This window comes from Beta vulgaris, chromosome 9, assembly GCF_026745355.1.
Source record: "Beta vulgaris subsp. vulgaris cultivar EL10 chromosome 9, EL10.2, whole genome shotgun sequence".
NCBI classification, from domain to species: Eukaryota; Viridiplantae; Streptophyta; class Magnoliopsida; order Caryophyllales; family Amaranthaceae; genus Beta; species Beta vulgaris.
The window spans coordinates 50462559-50478635 of NC_079210.1; the positions used below are offsets into that span (position 1 = coordinate 50462559).

Below are 16077 nucleotides of genomic sequence, written 5' to 3' on the forward strand. Positions count from 1 at the left end.
TAAAAATGAACCAAATACACTCTTAGTTTAAAATTGTATTGGAAGTCATTTAATAGGCATTAACAAGGAAGGAAAAAGAAAGAGTTTATTTGCATAGGTGAAGAATGTCGTGGTATTCTTCAAGAGAGAGAAAGGAGAAACTCTTGTCGGCTCATCGTTAGAGGTCAAAATGGTCTTTTATAAGTATCAAAGTAAGAGTTACTGTACCAAAGGAGGTATTAGTGATACCAAAATTCAAAGTTGATACTAAATTACCGTACCAAAGTTAAAAGTTCATGTTCTTTTATATAAATAGTATGTTCTTTTTGGGTGCACAATGAGCATTGTGCACCCTCGTGCATAATCCACGCTTTGGTACAAAATAAGTACATGCACCCAAGTGCATGTAGAGCATGGTGCACCCTTTTTTAAACTATGTCGTTTTATTATTTTTAGAATATAATTCAAAAAATTATTGTTATTCACTTCCTTAAATTTTGCAACTAAAAATTCCTTTTTTAAAAGGTATATGTTCTTTTACCTTAAGTATAGAGGTTCATTTATTATATGTTCTTTTCATTATAACCTTTATTCTTTTATAAATATAAATTTACACGTTCTTTAATTTTAAATCTTGCGTTCTTTTAAAAAGTAGAAAAGTTGTTGAAAAAAGTTCATGTTTTTTTATATAAATAGTACGTTCTTTTTGGGTGCACAATGCTCATTGTGCACCCTAGTGCATAATCCACGCTTTGAAAGAAAAGGAAAAGGCTAAAAGGAAACGGGCGCGATCAAAGTAGTAGAGAGGGAACGTCACAAGAAATAAAGACTTTTCATAGAAAGTCTTTTGATTATTATGATGATCACACACATGTAGATTGTAGACTAGTACATTCCATGCATCCTTATTCCTTACAAACCTAACACACTCTTTAGAATTTGCTCTGCTTAGTTTAGTTTGTATACTAAACCAAGTAAAGAGCTAGCAGCAGAAAAGTAAGGTAGCTAACATGATGCATTATATATTACTACTCTGATCGATGAAGCAACATAATTCCCACGCACAGAGGTGATGCAGCAGCACAGTATCTATGCGCTAGTTTGCATGCATGGGCTATATGTTATCCCTTAGTTATCACCATTGGTGACACACACCACCTACAATAGGTGCTTGTACACATGCAATACCACTGCAACAATTTGGTCCAGTGAGAGTGTTACAATATTGGCCTTCTGATTGGCAATTTAGAATGGTCTCAATTGCCTTACTTGGTCGTTGCTTCATTAAGATCATATTTATCATGTTTGATTTCTGGTTTTCGATGATATTGTTCTTCATATTTGCTTTTGGTTTAACAATCGCAACTTCTTCTATTATGTAAACATTTGGCATTTCTTCAGAGTTAGGTGTTGTTGTCGATGCCATCCTTCCATCCAATGTATTATCAGCTGCATGATTAATTAAGCAACAAAGTCTTAGAAGTTGTAGCTTATTGCAAGATGTTCAAGATTATCTTAAAACAAGGAGCTAGTTATCCTTGAACTAAAAAAGTTATCCACATCTTACAGTTATTTATACTAGTTTTATATGCACGAGATTGTGCGAAAATAAATCTTAAAACAAGGAGCTAGTCATCCTTAAACTAGAAAAGTTATCCACATCTTACAGTTATTTATACTAGTTTTATATGCACGAGATGTGTGCGAAAATACGTAAAAATTAATATTTTTTAAGAGATGATGTAGAAAATTAAATTAATTATTAATTATCTCTAATAAATTAGGAATTTTTGAATTTTTGACTGTTTTCTTTTTGTAATATTTTTTTTATCTTTTTTAGATTAATTAGGTAGTTTCCTTTTTTATTTTTTAATTAAAGTAAGTAGTTACTCCTTTTTTTTCTATTTTTTTGGTGTCCTACCCCTCTTGACATATAGATTAGAGATTTACTCCGTCTTCTCTAATATTTTGTATCAATCATACGTCATGATTATTACTTAAATTAAAAAAATTACCCACATCTTACAATCATTTATTTTAGGTCTATCTTCTCTATAATTTTTTATAAATCAATGTCATGGTTATTACTTATTATTTAATTAAAAAATATTGTGTACTTTTTTTTATTGACATAGAAACCAACTAAGCAAATCAGATATAGGTATACAAAATATCAAAAAACTACAAAAATTTTACCTGATGTTGTATACGTAGTACTCATCATGAGTACTGCTAAGACAGCAGGAGCAAGGAGCTTGAATGAAATCCTGGCCATTGGCTTAAAATTGCTTCGTATTACTTTGATCAACTTAATATGTATGCAGTGAGCAAAGGCTTTTTGTTTGCTATACCATTTCTTTGCACAAGCGTTTTTAATTCCTATTTATAGTGCTAAATGTTTACTCCTACTACACTCGCAAATTAAATGTTGTAAGTCGTGGATCATTAATTGAACCGCCAAAGTCAGTTGAATCACTTGAAGTATGTGTTTAAGTAGGTGAGCAATGACTGTGTACACTCTTTCTGTTGAGGAAAAATAATTCACCAACTCTCTTAATATCAAGTTATATTTAGTAATTCAATCATTACAATGTTAGGGTTTCGCGTGCGTAGCAAAAGCAAATTAATTAAGATGTAGAGATTGAGGGGAAAAAAATAGAGTTGGAATTTGGAAATATGGTAAGTAAAAGTAGTAAAAGTGGACCGAAATCCACTGTATGAAAATAGGAGAGTGCAAAGGGAGATTGTGTGTTAGGAGGAACACTTTTAGAGTGTGTTGTGTAGGGCCACGAGTCCACCTACAATTCTACCATTAGTATAATTTTCGTACGGATTTGTTTTTTGGGCTCCTGGCTTTATACTAAAATAGTTGATGGACTCTTGTAAATTAGGTAATTCCTTATCTCTCTGATGTGGGACTTGAGATGTAACTGGAGGAATGAAACCTGATAAAATTTGGAGGATCACGTTATGGATCCATTATATGGGTGGATTACCTCTAAAGTATGCCCCAACTCCTTTTTATAATGTGGAGAATCGCGGTGAATAATGCTGGCTTGTGTTGTGTAGAAATTTCCAACATTTGCTGCAATAATTTGGAAATTTGTGTATGTAGAACTTATGATATTGGCCAATTGTAGGTGTTCTAAAATCATGAATAATCATGATTATTGCCATTTTATGAGCTCAATCCTAGAGTTAGGCGACAAAACTATAATTTGTGACTAATTTGTCAATCTTGGCCATAATGGAATTTGGGCAATTAAACCCAAATTTTAGAGTAGCTTTTACTTGATGAATATATATCATCACGGGAAAACATAACCAATAGTGGAACTGGTTTGTACTTTGTACATGAGGAACTCATTACTCAAGTCAGGAGCTTCAATAACTTCAGCATGTAACGGTCGAGCCCGGAGCCCTCATCAGTGTGCATGAATTGTTTGTTGGATGTACCTTACAGTTCGTGCATTCTTTTATGGTAGGGTGTAAAACGTTTTCCTGGAAAACTGTTTTTCTCTATTTTCAGTTTTACATTGTTTGGTTGGCAAAAGAGCGTAAAACCATTTTTCCTTGGGGTAAAATTACTCTTACAATGATGGAAAACCATTAAACTGTTTTCCTTATCTCTCTTGTACATTCCTTTCACTCATTTCTCCTTTCCTTTCACTCATTTCTCCTTTCATTTCATCATTTTTCTTACATAGAACCAAACAACGGAAAACTAATCTTGGAATTGTGTTTTACATTGTAAATTGTTTTCCATGAAAATCATTTTACACTGAAAATGTTTTACGCCTTACCAAACGGAGCCCAAGTGTCGTTGTAATAGTATGATAATTATGTTACGAAAACATTGGACTGATAACCCAGAAAGGCTATTGGAAATTATCTAACGCAAAAGCAAGGATCTATCTCTAATTCTTGAAGGTTCCATTGCAGATTAATAAATCCAACCCCTTTTCTTGTTACTCGGTACCGTTAGTAATCATTTCTTTGGTAAAAGCAAATAAGACCAAAGATTTTGTACTAATTTCTTCATGAAGTTGAATACAGAAAGCTTTCCAAAGAATTAATAGTCTTAATAAAATCTAAGAATCCCAAAAGACATAAATCCATCCAGTTAAAGCATTCTGTAGATATGAAAGAGAATGTTATAAAGATCAGTTTTACTGTGATTAAGGAATATAAGTATATAAAATCTACATGTGAAATTAACTGATGCCTGTGTTATTTTAGAACATAACCACCACCAGAAATAATCAGTATAGTGAGAAGAACAGAGGAAACTCGAACCGAAGGTCACAGAGAAAGATCAGCCAAGTCAAAACTTCTTTCCACAGCTTTGCACCAGGAACCCACCTTCTTCTTCCTTGATTCCTCCTCCAATGTAGGACGGAAGATACGAGCTGTCTTAGCTCTTTCTTCTGTTGAAAATATCTGATCTTGTTTCCAAACACCAACAGCTAATCCTGCTGCATAGGCTGCTCCAAGAGCTGTCGTCTCTATATTTTCAGGTCTTAGCACTGGACTGCCCAGTAAATCAGCCTGCCAAGTGCCAACATGAAACAGTGTAACTATTTACGAAAGAAAACAAAAGAAGCACTATCTTGCAGTGCGATGAAAATATCAAAGCTAACTAGAAATACTGAAGTAATAAATTTTTTTTGAACATACAGTAGTGAAAAAATCATGGGAATCATGTAAAGAAGAACCTGAATTTGCATCAAAAGGTTGTTTACAGTAGCACCTCCATCCACTCTTAGCAAGAATTCACCCTTTTCATTCTTGACCTCACCTTTTTCCCCTGCATCCTTATGCATAGAATCCAAAACATCCTTGACCTGAAAACACATACTTTCAAGCACAGCCCGGCAAATGTGTGACTTGTTAGTAAACCTTGTCATTCCAACACAAACACCACGTGCATCATCACGCCACCATGGAGCAAACAGTCCATTAAATGCTGGAACAAAATATACACCACCCGTTGAATCAACTTTTGAAGCCAACTCTTCAATCTCACCAGAACTTTTTATTATACCAAGACCGTCTCTAAGCCACTGAACAGCTGCTCCTGCGATTGCTATAGAGCCCTCTAGCGCATAGTTTGTTGGTGCTGAAGGCCCGAGTTTATATGCCATTGTGGTTAATAGTCCATGCTTCGAATGCACTATCTCTGCACCGGTGTTGAGGAGTATAAAAGCACCTGTTCCGTAAGTGCTTTTTGCTTCCCCTCTTCCACAAGCCTGCCCTAGCATTGCTGCATGCTGGTCACCTAAACATCCAGCAATAGGGACACCTGGGATAGGCCAGCCAGTCCCTATATTTCCGATTACCTCAGAATTACTTACGATTTTAGGCAAAAGTTTAGGAGGGATTTCAAGGGCCTTCAATGTTTCCTCATCCCAATTCAGAGTCTTCAGATTCATTAGCATAGTTCGTGATGCATTTGATACATCAGTTACATGTACTCCATTTTTCGGCCCTCCGGTTAAATTCCAAATCAACCAAGTGTCAACTGTTCCAAAAAGAGCATCCCCACTTTTGACGGCATCTCTAACCGGTTCTACATTCTCCAGCAACCACAACAGCTTTGTTGCACTGAAATAAGTGCTAATAGGCAAACCACAAGATGGCTCAAAATGATTACGCCCACCTGATAAATCCTTCTCCAGTCTCCTACATTAAAGGAACACCAGAATGTTCAGACTTAAGAAAAAGCACTTACGGGCTGCAAAATGTACAGCATTGACAAATTATTTGAATAGTTAGGAATGTAACTTAGGAGCACATACTTATCAAACAAAAGAAGAACAAATGTTACACCATTGTTTTCTATTGACTTATGGAAAGGATACAAAAGGAAAACAGAGGGATATTAACATATGCTAACCTTGATCGAAAATGACTTCAAGAGGAATAAGAAGATTTATATTCTGCATTGTCTCTAGAAATATAATTTGTTTAGTAAGTTATATGGGGCCTATTAGCAAAACAGTATAAAACTTGGAAATTTTTCTCCTGGAGAATAGTGAGTCTACCCTTAAATAAGTAAGAATTGTCAAGCACATCTAAACAAATGCATCTACTTGCAGTCCCCCTTCACACACACACACACACACACACACACACTTCTTTCTGCATCCTCGATCCTCCCTTGACTGTGCCACCCCCTTACCCCCAATCATAGACTATTGGAAGTAATACTCAGAAGAGCATGAGTGTATGAAATGAACGCTATAAAGGCTGATAGCACCCATGTCCAACATTTACAAAAATACAACTTTCTTCCTTTTACGTGCTTGTGCTAGAACCCAACACCTAACATAAGCAAAATCTGGCCAGTACCCCAACTTTTTAGCTTCCACTAAATAGAATTATTTCCATAACCCCTAATTAACTTGCCACAATCATCTCCTTTATAGATCTTCACAATTTGCTTTTCGAAATACTCTTTCTATGACTCTTAAACTCAATTAAACATATTTCACCCTCTTGTATATACATCAAAATTATAAGTAAACACTTCCATTTGGTCATTGCGAGTACACATGATTAGAGGATGCAGTGTTGACCTTGAAAGTACTGAATAGTGCCTCAAAATCATCTTCAAGGAAGTGACCTATACCATGTGACCATGATAAAATCAACAACATGAACTATGCTACTCATCATAATTTCTTGCAAATGTGGGATTAATCCTGTTTTAACCCAACCATTCCCCAACTCAATATCCCCTAAGAGATTCAGAGACATGTTTCTACAAGACTTCACCTTTTTCTCCCTTCTTTTCGGAACCGAATAATTATAAAGCAACAAATAAGAACAACAACAATGTCATCCAAGTGCTACTCATCTAAAGCAACAAGAGTTATTCGTACTCGATCAAATCAACAACATAAACTATGCAATATCACAAAGAACCAAGCAACACAACTACAATTTCATACACTCCTACATTGTTTATATACCATCTATAGTAAATCATAAATCAATATAAACCCAGAAATAAAACAAAAACAACAAAATAAATATCATGTAAGAACCTGCAAATGGAACTAGTACGAACATCCATCCAAACAATAGCATTATAAAGAGGAAGCCCAGTTGATTTACTCCAAATGACAGTTGTCTCCCTCTGATTGGTGATCCCAATAGCTTTCAACCCACTATCAACATTATGTCCTTCAGCTGTTGCCTTATCCAACGCTTTTGTAATACAAATTCTCACGCTTTCCAATATCTCCATTGGATCATGCTCCACCCACCTTATTTCAAAAAAAAAGAAAACACCCAGAAAATCAAATATAATCAGCGCAAAAAACCCAGAAAATCCCACCAATTAATTTCACCAAAATCGAAAAAAAACTCTCAGAGGTAAATTCACAAACACATACCCTGCAACAGGGTAAAACTGGGTGAATTCAATTTGATGAGATCCAATTGTTTTTGCAGATCCATCATAGATGATAAATCGAGTGCTTGTTGTTCCTTGATCGATTGAACCAATGAATATATCTTCTGATTTCGACATTCTTTTTATTCTATCTCTGTAATTCCCCTGTTTCGATCAATTCGATGTGTAGAAGAAGAAGATGATGATGATTATGAAATGAGAAAAGGAGCGTTGGACCGTTGAGAATGTAACGATAAATGGAGTGTAAAGTTGGAAGAGGGTATAATATTATATTTCCTTATTTTTGGGAAGTTGGGAAAAGTTGACCAATCTTTATCCATTAATGGTTGATGAATGTATAATATGATTATCTGATCACGGATAATTGGACGGTTGAGTCAATGCTGGCGTGCACAGGTATGAAATTAGGGAGTAGGGGTATTTATTATTGGGTTGGTGATATTTTATAGTATATGGAGTTTTTAGGGGGTGCAAATAGGGATGGCAATTGGGCGAGGCGGGTGTGGAGGATGGTACCCCACACCCGCACCAACATTAAATTCTCATCCCCATCCCTGCCCCATCATCCATTGCGGGGAAAGATTTCATCCCCATCCCCACCCCACCACTAATTGCGGGGGAAAATTCTAGACCCACCCCCGCCCACCCCCGCACCCGCGTCGTACCCGTGTCATACCCACTTCATCCCCGTAAAAAATCCACCAAAAAATCTGCCATAATCTCATTATAGTTGTCTACTTCACAAATTAAAATTACAATATAATATAGTAAAAGAAAAGTTAAAATACATTAACAAAGGCGGGGCGAGCGGGGGTGGGGCGGGGCGGGCCGGGATGGGGCGGGTATAACATAAAATCCACACCTTCTCCACCACCCATTACGGTACAATTTTAATCCCCATCCCCGCCAAACCTAGACCCATCCCCGCCTCACCGCCAACCCTAGGTGCAAATAGGTATGAAAGAACCAAAATCCATCGCCATTTAGGGTGATATGCTTCAGGGCCAGAGTTAAGGTGAAAGATCACTTAGCTGCCGCAGGTTTGAGTAATGAGTAATGTAATTAGAGATCCACCCATATTTGCCCATCCGAAAGAGTTCTTGATGATTCATGTCGATGCATCCTTTGTTGGGACCCTGGAAGCCGCAGGGATTGGTGGGGTGATTCGTGGGGGGGGTGGTCATTAGGTTTGGGGTTTTGGGGAAAAGATTTATACTAACAATTCCTTTGCAGCTGAACTTTTAGCAATCTTCAAGGCTCTTTGCCTTGTCGACAAGTACAATCTTCCAAAGGCCATAATTTACTACGACTGTAAAGACGCCACCCAGCTCCTCATGGGGGGGCATTCTGACATATATTCCAACTTGATTAACATGTGCAAGGCTGTGGACTACCAAGAGGTCAGATCTTCAGATTAAGCATTGCAATAGGCGGTACAACGCTGTGGCGGGCCTCAAGGCCAAGGCGTGTAGGAACATGGACGGAGATAGCATTGTAACTAGGATTTTCCCCACCCCCTAGTTACTGTTCAAAACAACTCCTCTCGGATTGTAGTATGTTTAACATTATTAGTTAATGAATGAAATGTCATGTTTACCAAAAATAAAAAATATAGGTATGAAAGTACATTTTTATAATAGTATCAATTTAGGAATTTAGGAATTTATGTATTAATTAATGAAATTAATGTTAATAGCTGGACTAGTTGACCTGAGCGAGATGTTGGTCCGGTATGGTCTTCTTACCAACGGATTTTCAGTAGGGGGTTCAAAAAAAATGAAATAATGTTAATTTATTATTTAATATTTTCATTTTTAACTTCTCATATGAAGCAACTTACGATTGCGTATATCATTTACATTTATTATAAAGAAAAGAAGAAATGATATATGTCAGGAAGACTGACTTATGAGTTGTGAGAAGTTAGAAGTGAAAAATAGTAAGCAATTAAGAATAAGTATGTCATATATCCCTAAAAACAAGATCATTTAGAATATATTTAATGTTTGATTATTAACACTATATTGAAGGTGTTCTTCGTGACCGTTGTCTACTTGAACATATTGTAGGGTCGTCTAAGTAGAAGGTGCATGCAAGGTCACTTACAAAAAAAGGCCTCCTTCATTTAGATAACCTAGAAAGATGAAATTTATGAGTTGTTTTAGCCATATTGTCATAATACTTCCTATTAACGTACTTCATTTGTAAAGTGATTCATTAGTTCATTTTGTAACGATGATAATGTAAAAAAATCAAATTATACAATTTGTATCATGATTTACTTGGGCCTATTTCCTGCTTCTAAAGCCTAAAGGCCCAATAGCTGTATATGCTTTGCCATTAGTAATTTTACTTCCCCTTGTAAGAAAAGATGGGCTTAGGCCCCATCATAAATTTTGAGCTCCATATTAAATCCGGAGTTTCGACCCACTGTCCCCCTTATGAACTTCTTCAATTTGCACCAGGCTTTGATGTGTGAACTTGCTTTAGTTTGCGACAATATTCTAGTCATGAGACTATAAGTTATCTAGAAAGAAATATCAATGGCGTCAATTCTTAAAAAGGGAGTGATATTTGACTCTCCTTCATTGTACATAGTTGATAAAGCTTTGGGTAGACTTGTGTTGTGCAATACTTCCTCCGTTTAGAAACAGTTGCACCATTTGTATAGTGTTTACTATTCACATCTTGCACTTTGATGGTTTTTGGTGATTTATAGGAAAAATATAGTCATATGAGATTTTGTTAAATTCGTCTCAATATTTATTTTAATAACAACTTTTTATAATTTTTACTTATTGATAATTAGAGATATTATTTTTTGAAATATAATGCTTTGCTATCAGTAATCTTATGTGTAATAATTTGATTTTTATATTTATCAATGTAACATTTAGATATTATTCATTATTTAAATTATTTTTAAGTAAAAATAGTAAAACTCTCATATCTCGAAAAAACATATTAAAACGAATTTAGCAAGATCTTAAATGACAATATATTTTTTCTTATGTATTGATCATTGATATGGTAAAATGAATGCACTTAAAAAGAACTACCAAAGTATATTACATCACTATATAGTACTTATATCGATTTTGGAATAAAATGATTGTGACAATTAACAAGTAAATTACTTAGTATATACCTTTTTTTCTCTCTTCTCTCTCATCTCTCACAAAACCCTAATTTTCAATCTAGGGGCTACCACCACCCTTTTGGGCGGTGGTAAGCCCCTTTTTCTCCTTTTGTTACTAGTTTTTTATGTTTATGTTTCTAATAAATTTTAATCTCTCTCTAATGGAGAGTTTTTCTACCCATATATTGGGTTATATCTACCTATATCTTGGGTTTTATCTCTCTCCATATGAGAGTTTGGAGACGTTTTTGGGTTTTTGTGTAATTCTAGATGTTAATTTGTTGATCGAAATTTGTGCGGAGTTGCAACAGATGTCAAGACTTCATTTGCAATCAATTGAATTAAATCCAGTTCTACTTCAAAACTACAAAAGATCGACAGACCCCCTTGCAGAAGGCTGCATCAGACAGCGATGTAAAAGACGAGGGTGTTCAGAAGTGTTAGATCTACTCAACGATCGTGGTTTTATCATATTAGAATTGTATTTATTTCATTTTGATATGTATTTGTTTAGTTTTTACTTCTATTGTAGATGTCGTATGACTTTGAATCAATGAATTAATGTTATTTTCAAAAAAAAAAAAATATCGATTTTGGAATTACAGATACTCGCTTTAGCTAAGCATAAGTGATAGCAAAACACAAAAAAGGACTGGCCCGTTGGTTTTAGAAGAAAACGTTTTCAAGAATACAGTTTTACCCATTTTTAATTGTTTGGTTAGACAAAGGATTTAAAAAGGAAAATTAAAATAGAAAATAGTTCTTTCTGCATTATTTTGTAAACATTTTCCTCCAAAGTTTCCAGGATAACCATTTTCCTCAACTTTCTCATTTCCAACATTTTAATTTTTCCTTTTTAACATGGAGCATCTCCAATGGCAAGCAACAACCTTTTGTTGCTTGTCATGTCATATCACATTTTCAAATTACAATATATTTGAGCTACATACTACTTCAATGGCATACAATAACTAGGGGTGTTCATTTCGGATAGGAAAAATGTGATCTGAAAGTTTTCGGATTGTCTCAAATCATATCCGAAATTTTCAGATCGAGACATAGGATATCCGAAAATTTAAAAAATGAAAATTTCAAAGGAAAAATTCATAAAACAAGTTTTGGATCGGATCATCGGGTATTTCGGGTCGGGTATCCGAAACTTTCCAATCCACATCCGATCCGAAAACCAAAAAAGCGGATCGGATATCCAAAAAACCGGATCATGTCGACCAGATCGGATAATCATGAATACCTCTAGCAACAATTAGTTATAGCTTGAATGTGACCCACTTTACCAACTAAACTCTTATTTTTGCATATCATTGGTAATTTAACAAATGGGTCCCACCACTTTTAAAGCAAACTATATAGCTTGTGTGAGCAACATTGTTCAACCAGGCTATATTGCTTGTTTTAATCCAATAGTTGGGAAACTAGTTAGAAACTTTTATAAATTGCAAGCAAGTTCTATTTTGTAACCGCTCTTAACAGTTTCATCAAACAAAAACAAATAAAAACTAATATTTATTTGAAAATATATTTCAAGAAAAACCATTTCCTATAAAAATATTTTCCATTAAACCAATCGAATAATAAAAGAAAAAAGAATTTTGTTCATCAAAGGGAGAAATCTATACAAATATATTAAAAGGCGTGCGAAACAAGAAATTGTGCCACGTGGAGCTCTCCTTATGGAGTTTTAGTTCATGTAATTTATGTACAATAACAAAATTGAGAAATTGCATAGTATAGGGTTTGATCCCGAGACCTCAATTACATATATTAAAGTTTTAACCACTAAGCTAAGTTGTATTTAGTGTTATTAACATAAAGTATTATATTAATAAATAATTTTTTTTCTTATCCGGGACATAGCCCAGGCCTAGTAACTAATTATACTGTGAAACAGAGATCCAAGATTGCTGGCAAGATGAGATTTGAGGAAGGTGAGATGGCATGGCAATAGGAGCTGGCTTTATGTCTGTATCTGGAGTCTGGGCCCATTTGCTGAACCTAATTTGCGGGAGTTGAGACAAAGCCAATCCAACAATATGGTGCAATCTTAAACATATTTTAAAAATCGATGCAACCACCACTCCTAATTAGTTTACTTCTTTCAATATCAACTTTCAAGCTTACAACATGGAATTATCTATCATTTGAGATTGGATCTTGCCTATTTCATTATTATTGATTTTTGGCTCCTTATACACCAATAAAAATAAAGAAGTTGAAACTTACAAACTAACTAAACTTGTGTTCCTAAACAATCTATGCATATACTCAATTCTTTCCTTTCTTATTACTTGTAATCGTTTGATTTAATTTATTAACTTTGACAATAAATTTTTATATGATATAAAATTTTATCAAGTAAAAATGTTTATGTATTCTCCAAATATAAATTTATTATAGTCTTTACGAGTTGATAATTAGAAAATAAATTGTCAATGATGTGTAGGTTCGCAAGAATGAAAGAGTAATAAACTTTAGATGGAAATTAACTAGAGGTGATCATGGGTCGTGTCGAGTCGGGTTTGTGTCGGACCATGCCTTTAAAATGTTTGTTGGCTGGACCGAGCAAATATTTTGTGCCCGGCCACAAGCCACTATTTCGGCCCAAAAAAGGACATATTTCGGGCCATAGTCAAGCCATGCCAAAAAGTAGACTACAAATTTGTGTTACTTCAATTCTAAATATTACACTAGTTAAGTATAAGTAAATTTATATGTAATTGGAATATAATAAATGCCTATAAGAACCCTAAACTTGATTAATGTGTGATGTTTGTCATAGAATCTTAGACTAACATTATCTTTATAATAAAATATATTAAAGATTTATTGTTTTTTGGTGTAAATAAGCGTCTAAGCGTAGTAATGTAGATGTGATTTGATTTTAGGTATCAGCCACTATTTCGACTTTACCTCTATACCTAATTGAAACTTATTAGATCTAATTGGACCTAATTGAAACTTATTTGGCCTTATTTAACAAAAAAAAATTGACGAGTAATAAAATAAATATTACCCTTAACATAAATATTATCCCAAAATTTATTATGACATAATAAATAAAATTTATGTTTCAAAAAAATACTAATTATTAATTATCTCATATGATTAACAATTTAACAAAAAATATACTATTTATATGGTTGCGTATACACAACTATCACGTGTCTCACCACTAATATATATCTAATAATCTTGCTTTGATTTCATGAAGCACTAGTAGGAAATAATTAATACCATTTATATCTTTCGTTGTTATTAGTAACGAGAACATGTTGTCTCTAGTTATTTAAAGACGAATTGCAAAATATTATAATTATGATGACTATGATTGTTAGCCTTATTTCACTGTGATTATACTATTTTTTATAATAACATAATCAACTAATAGTAATATGAATAACAGACTATAATGCAAATATAATACATTATAATTATAGTGGTACTTTAATTAATTTTTTTAATAATATCGTAATCAACTAAATATGAAATATAATATATAATAATCATAGTAGTACTTTAATCAAGATTTTAATTTAAATTTTTTGATCATTGACTATTTGGACCTTATTGAAACTTATTAGATCTTATTGAAATTTATTGGACCTGATTGGAACTTATTGGATATCTGAAACTTATTAAACTGATTAGACTTTGATGAAACTTACCTAAAATGAACAGATTGAACTTGAAAGTTGATTTTTTAAGGTGAATAGAACGCAACCTAAGTTAGATGACATCCACTATTTTATATGCATGTAATTCATTTTTTAATGTTAGATTGTGCTTAATTAAAAGTGTAAATTTGTAGAGGTTATATAATCTTTCGAATAAGGTATAAGGACCACCAATACTGTATATATATATATATAAAAACATCCTTCTGCTTTGAGAAGATCACAACACATAAATCCTAATCGAGCATTATCACATACTCTTGCCATAAACGTCATTTAAGATCTAAAACAAGAAGATTTTTCCTTTCAAGGTACCCCTACATTTTATTGTAGTTACAAGATATCGAATACGTGACATTTGAAATGAAAAGCGAGAGTTCAACCATTGATCCAACATAACATCATTTTTTAGTATTTTAAAATAAAATATAGTAACATCTTGGAACTATATCTCATTAAAAGACTTACACATGTAATTAGATACCTACACGAATTAGTGATAGTAATAGTCGACTACTGTAGATAAAAAATTTTACTCTAATTTCTTGATTTCTTTAAAAATCCTCACAAGACAAAAATTTACGAAAAAAAAAAAAAAAATTCGGAACTGAAATACTCACTAGTTTTATACTTCATACAACAACGTATGAATCCATTACCCAAAAAAAAAAAAAAAAAAAAAGTTCCACGAGGTACTGACTACTGAGGTATGCTTTGAGATAAGGCCTGTAAAACCCCCAAAAAAAGGTTTCCGTATTTCAACGTTGATAAATGCATCCTACTTACCCTTTATAAATTTATCCACTTCACCAACACAAAAAAAAAAAAAAAAGCATAAGATAACTTTTTTTTAATTTTAAAACTCCAATAAAAAGCATATTATGCCTGACTGCTAGCATATCCCTTTCCTCCATACTCCTTGATTACGACATCACATCTCAAACATTGCATCACCACCGTCAAATCCAACGGTCCAAAACAAACCCACACATAAACCCTATAAATCAAAACGTGTTGGTGGATCGAATTTACAATAATTTATTTTGCACATAAAAATTGACGTTGTTGCGCATAAATTGAATATAATATAAAAGATTATTGACTACATCACATAAAATCTGATTATGAGTGAGTTCTTTCTTCACCTAAATAACATGAACTTATTTAAACTGACTTATTAAACCTTATTGATCCTTACTTGAACGTATATTTGAGTATTATCTCAGACCTGATCAATTATAATCAGACTATATCTGAACTTATTAGACCTAAAATTTATTTTTTAAGTTGAAGAGAATATACCTTATAATTCATATTAAAAAATTAACTACATATACAAAAAATGATTATTTAAAAAATAATTATATCAAATAAAAACGGACTATATTATACTAAAGCTATATTTAGTTCACCCGAATTTTTTGATTAGAACTTATGTTTTCTAATCTGATCTGATCTGAACTGATCTGATTACAAGATCTTATCTTTTAGATTTTTCTCAATATATAAGAAAAAATATAATCATGTGGGGTCTTGTTTGATTCGTATCAATGAGTACTTTATTCATGTTCAATTATTATAATTTTTACTAATACGTGAAGAAAGATATTTAATAGTAATAATGATTTTTAAATATGAGCATGATCTGAACTGATTTGATCTGAACTTTTTTTTTATCTGATCTGAAATAAGTAAAAATAAGCTCAACTAAACATGGCCTAAGTATAATTTTCAATAAACAACATTAAGTTATTATGAATGTAATCCATTTCAAGTTTTTTTTAAAACCCTATTACACCTCACCACACCCAATAAAAACCCGTCCTAATTTCTCCTCACTATAAAAC

The 16077-nt window shown here is 33.3% G+C and overlaps 2 protein-coding genes across 2 annotated transcripts; both read right to left on the reverse strand.

Moving 5' to 3' along the window:
- Positions 1 to 792: 792 nt before the first annotated feature.
- On the reverse strand, positions 793 to 2345 carry LOC104904545 (hypothetical protein). Its single transcript, XM_010692823.3, has 2 exons — positions 2176 to 2345; positions 793 to 1428 (listed from the first exon to the last, which is right to left on the reverse strand). The coding sequence occupies exons 1-2, from the start codon at positions 2252 to 2254 to the stop codon at positions 1115 to 1117; spliced, it is 393 nt and encodes a 130-aa protein (XP_010691125.1). The 5' UTR covers positions 2255 to 2345; the 3' UTR covers positions 793 to 1114.
- A 1752-nt stretch (positions 2346 to 4097) lies between these two features.
- On the reverse strand, positions 4098 to 7762 carry LOC104904546 (glycerol kinase). The gene is made up of 4 exons (XM_010692824.4): positions 7380 to 7762; positions 7029 to 7250; positions 4695 to 5661; positions 4098 to 4527 (listed from the first exon to the last, which is right to left on the reverse strand). The coding sequence occupies exons 1-4, from the start codon at positions 7514 to 7516 to the stop codon at positions 4282 to 4284; spliced, it is 1572 nt and encodes a 523-aa protein (XP_010691126.2). The 5' UTR covers positions 7517 to 7762; the 3' UTR covers positions 4098 to 4281.
- Between the last annotated feature and the right edge of the window lie 8315 nt (positions 7763 to 16077).

Coding starts and splice junctions, on each gene's coding strand:
- LOC104904545 (XM_010692823.3), bottom strand. CDS start 2,254: ATGGCCAGGATTTCATTCAAGCTCCTTGCTCCTGCTGTCTTAGCAGTA. Junction 1,429..2,175: donor TACTACGTATACAACATCAG/GTAAAATTTTTG, acceptor TTAATCATGCAG/CTGATAATACATTGGATGGA.
- LOC104904546 (XM_010692824.4), bottom strand. CDS start 7,516: ATGTCGAAATCAGAAGATATATTCATTGGTTCAATCGATCAAGGAACA. Junction 5,662..7,028: donor CGTACTAGTTCCATTTGCAG/GTTCTTACATGA, acceptor CCTTTAATGTAG/GAGACTGGAGAAGGATTTAT. Junction 4,528..4,694: donor ACCTTTTGATGCAAATTCAG/GTTCTTCTTTAC, acceptor GGCACTTGGCAG/GCTGATTTACTGGGCAGTCC.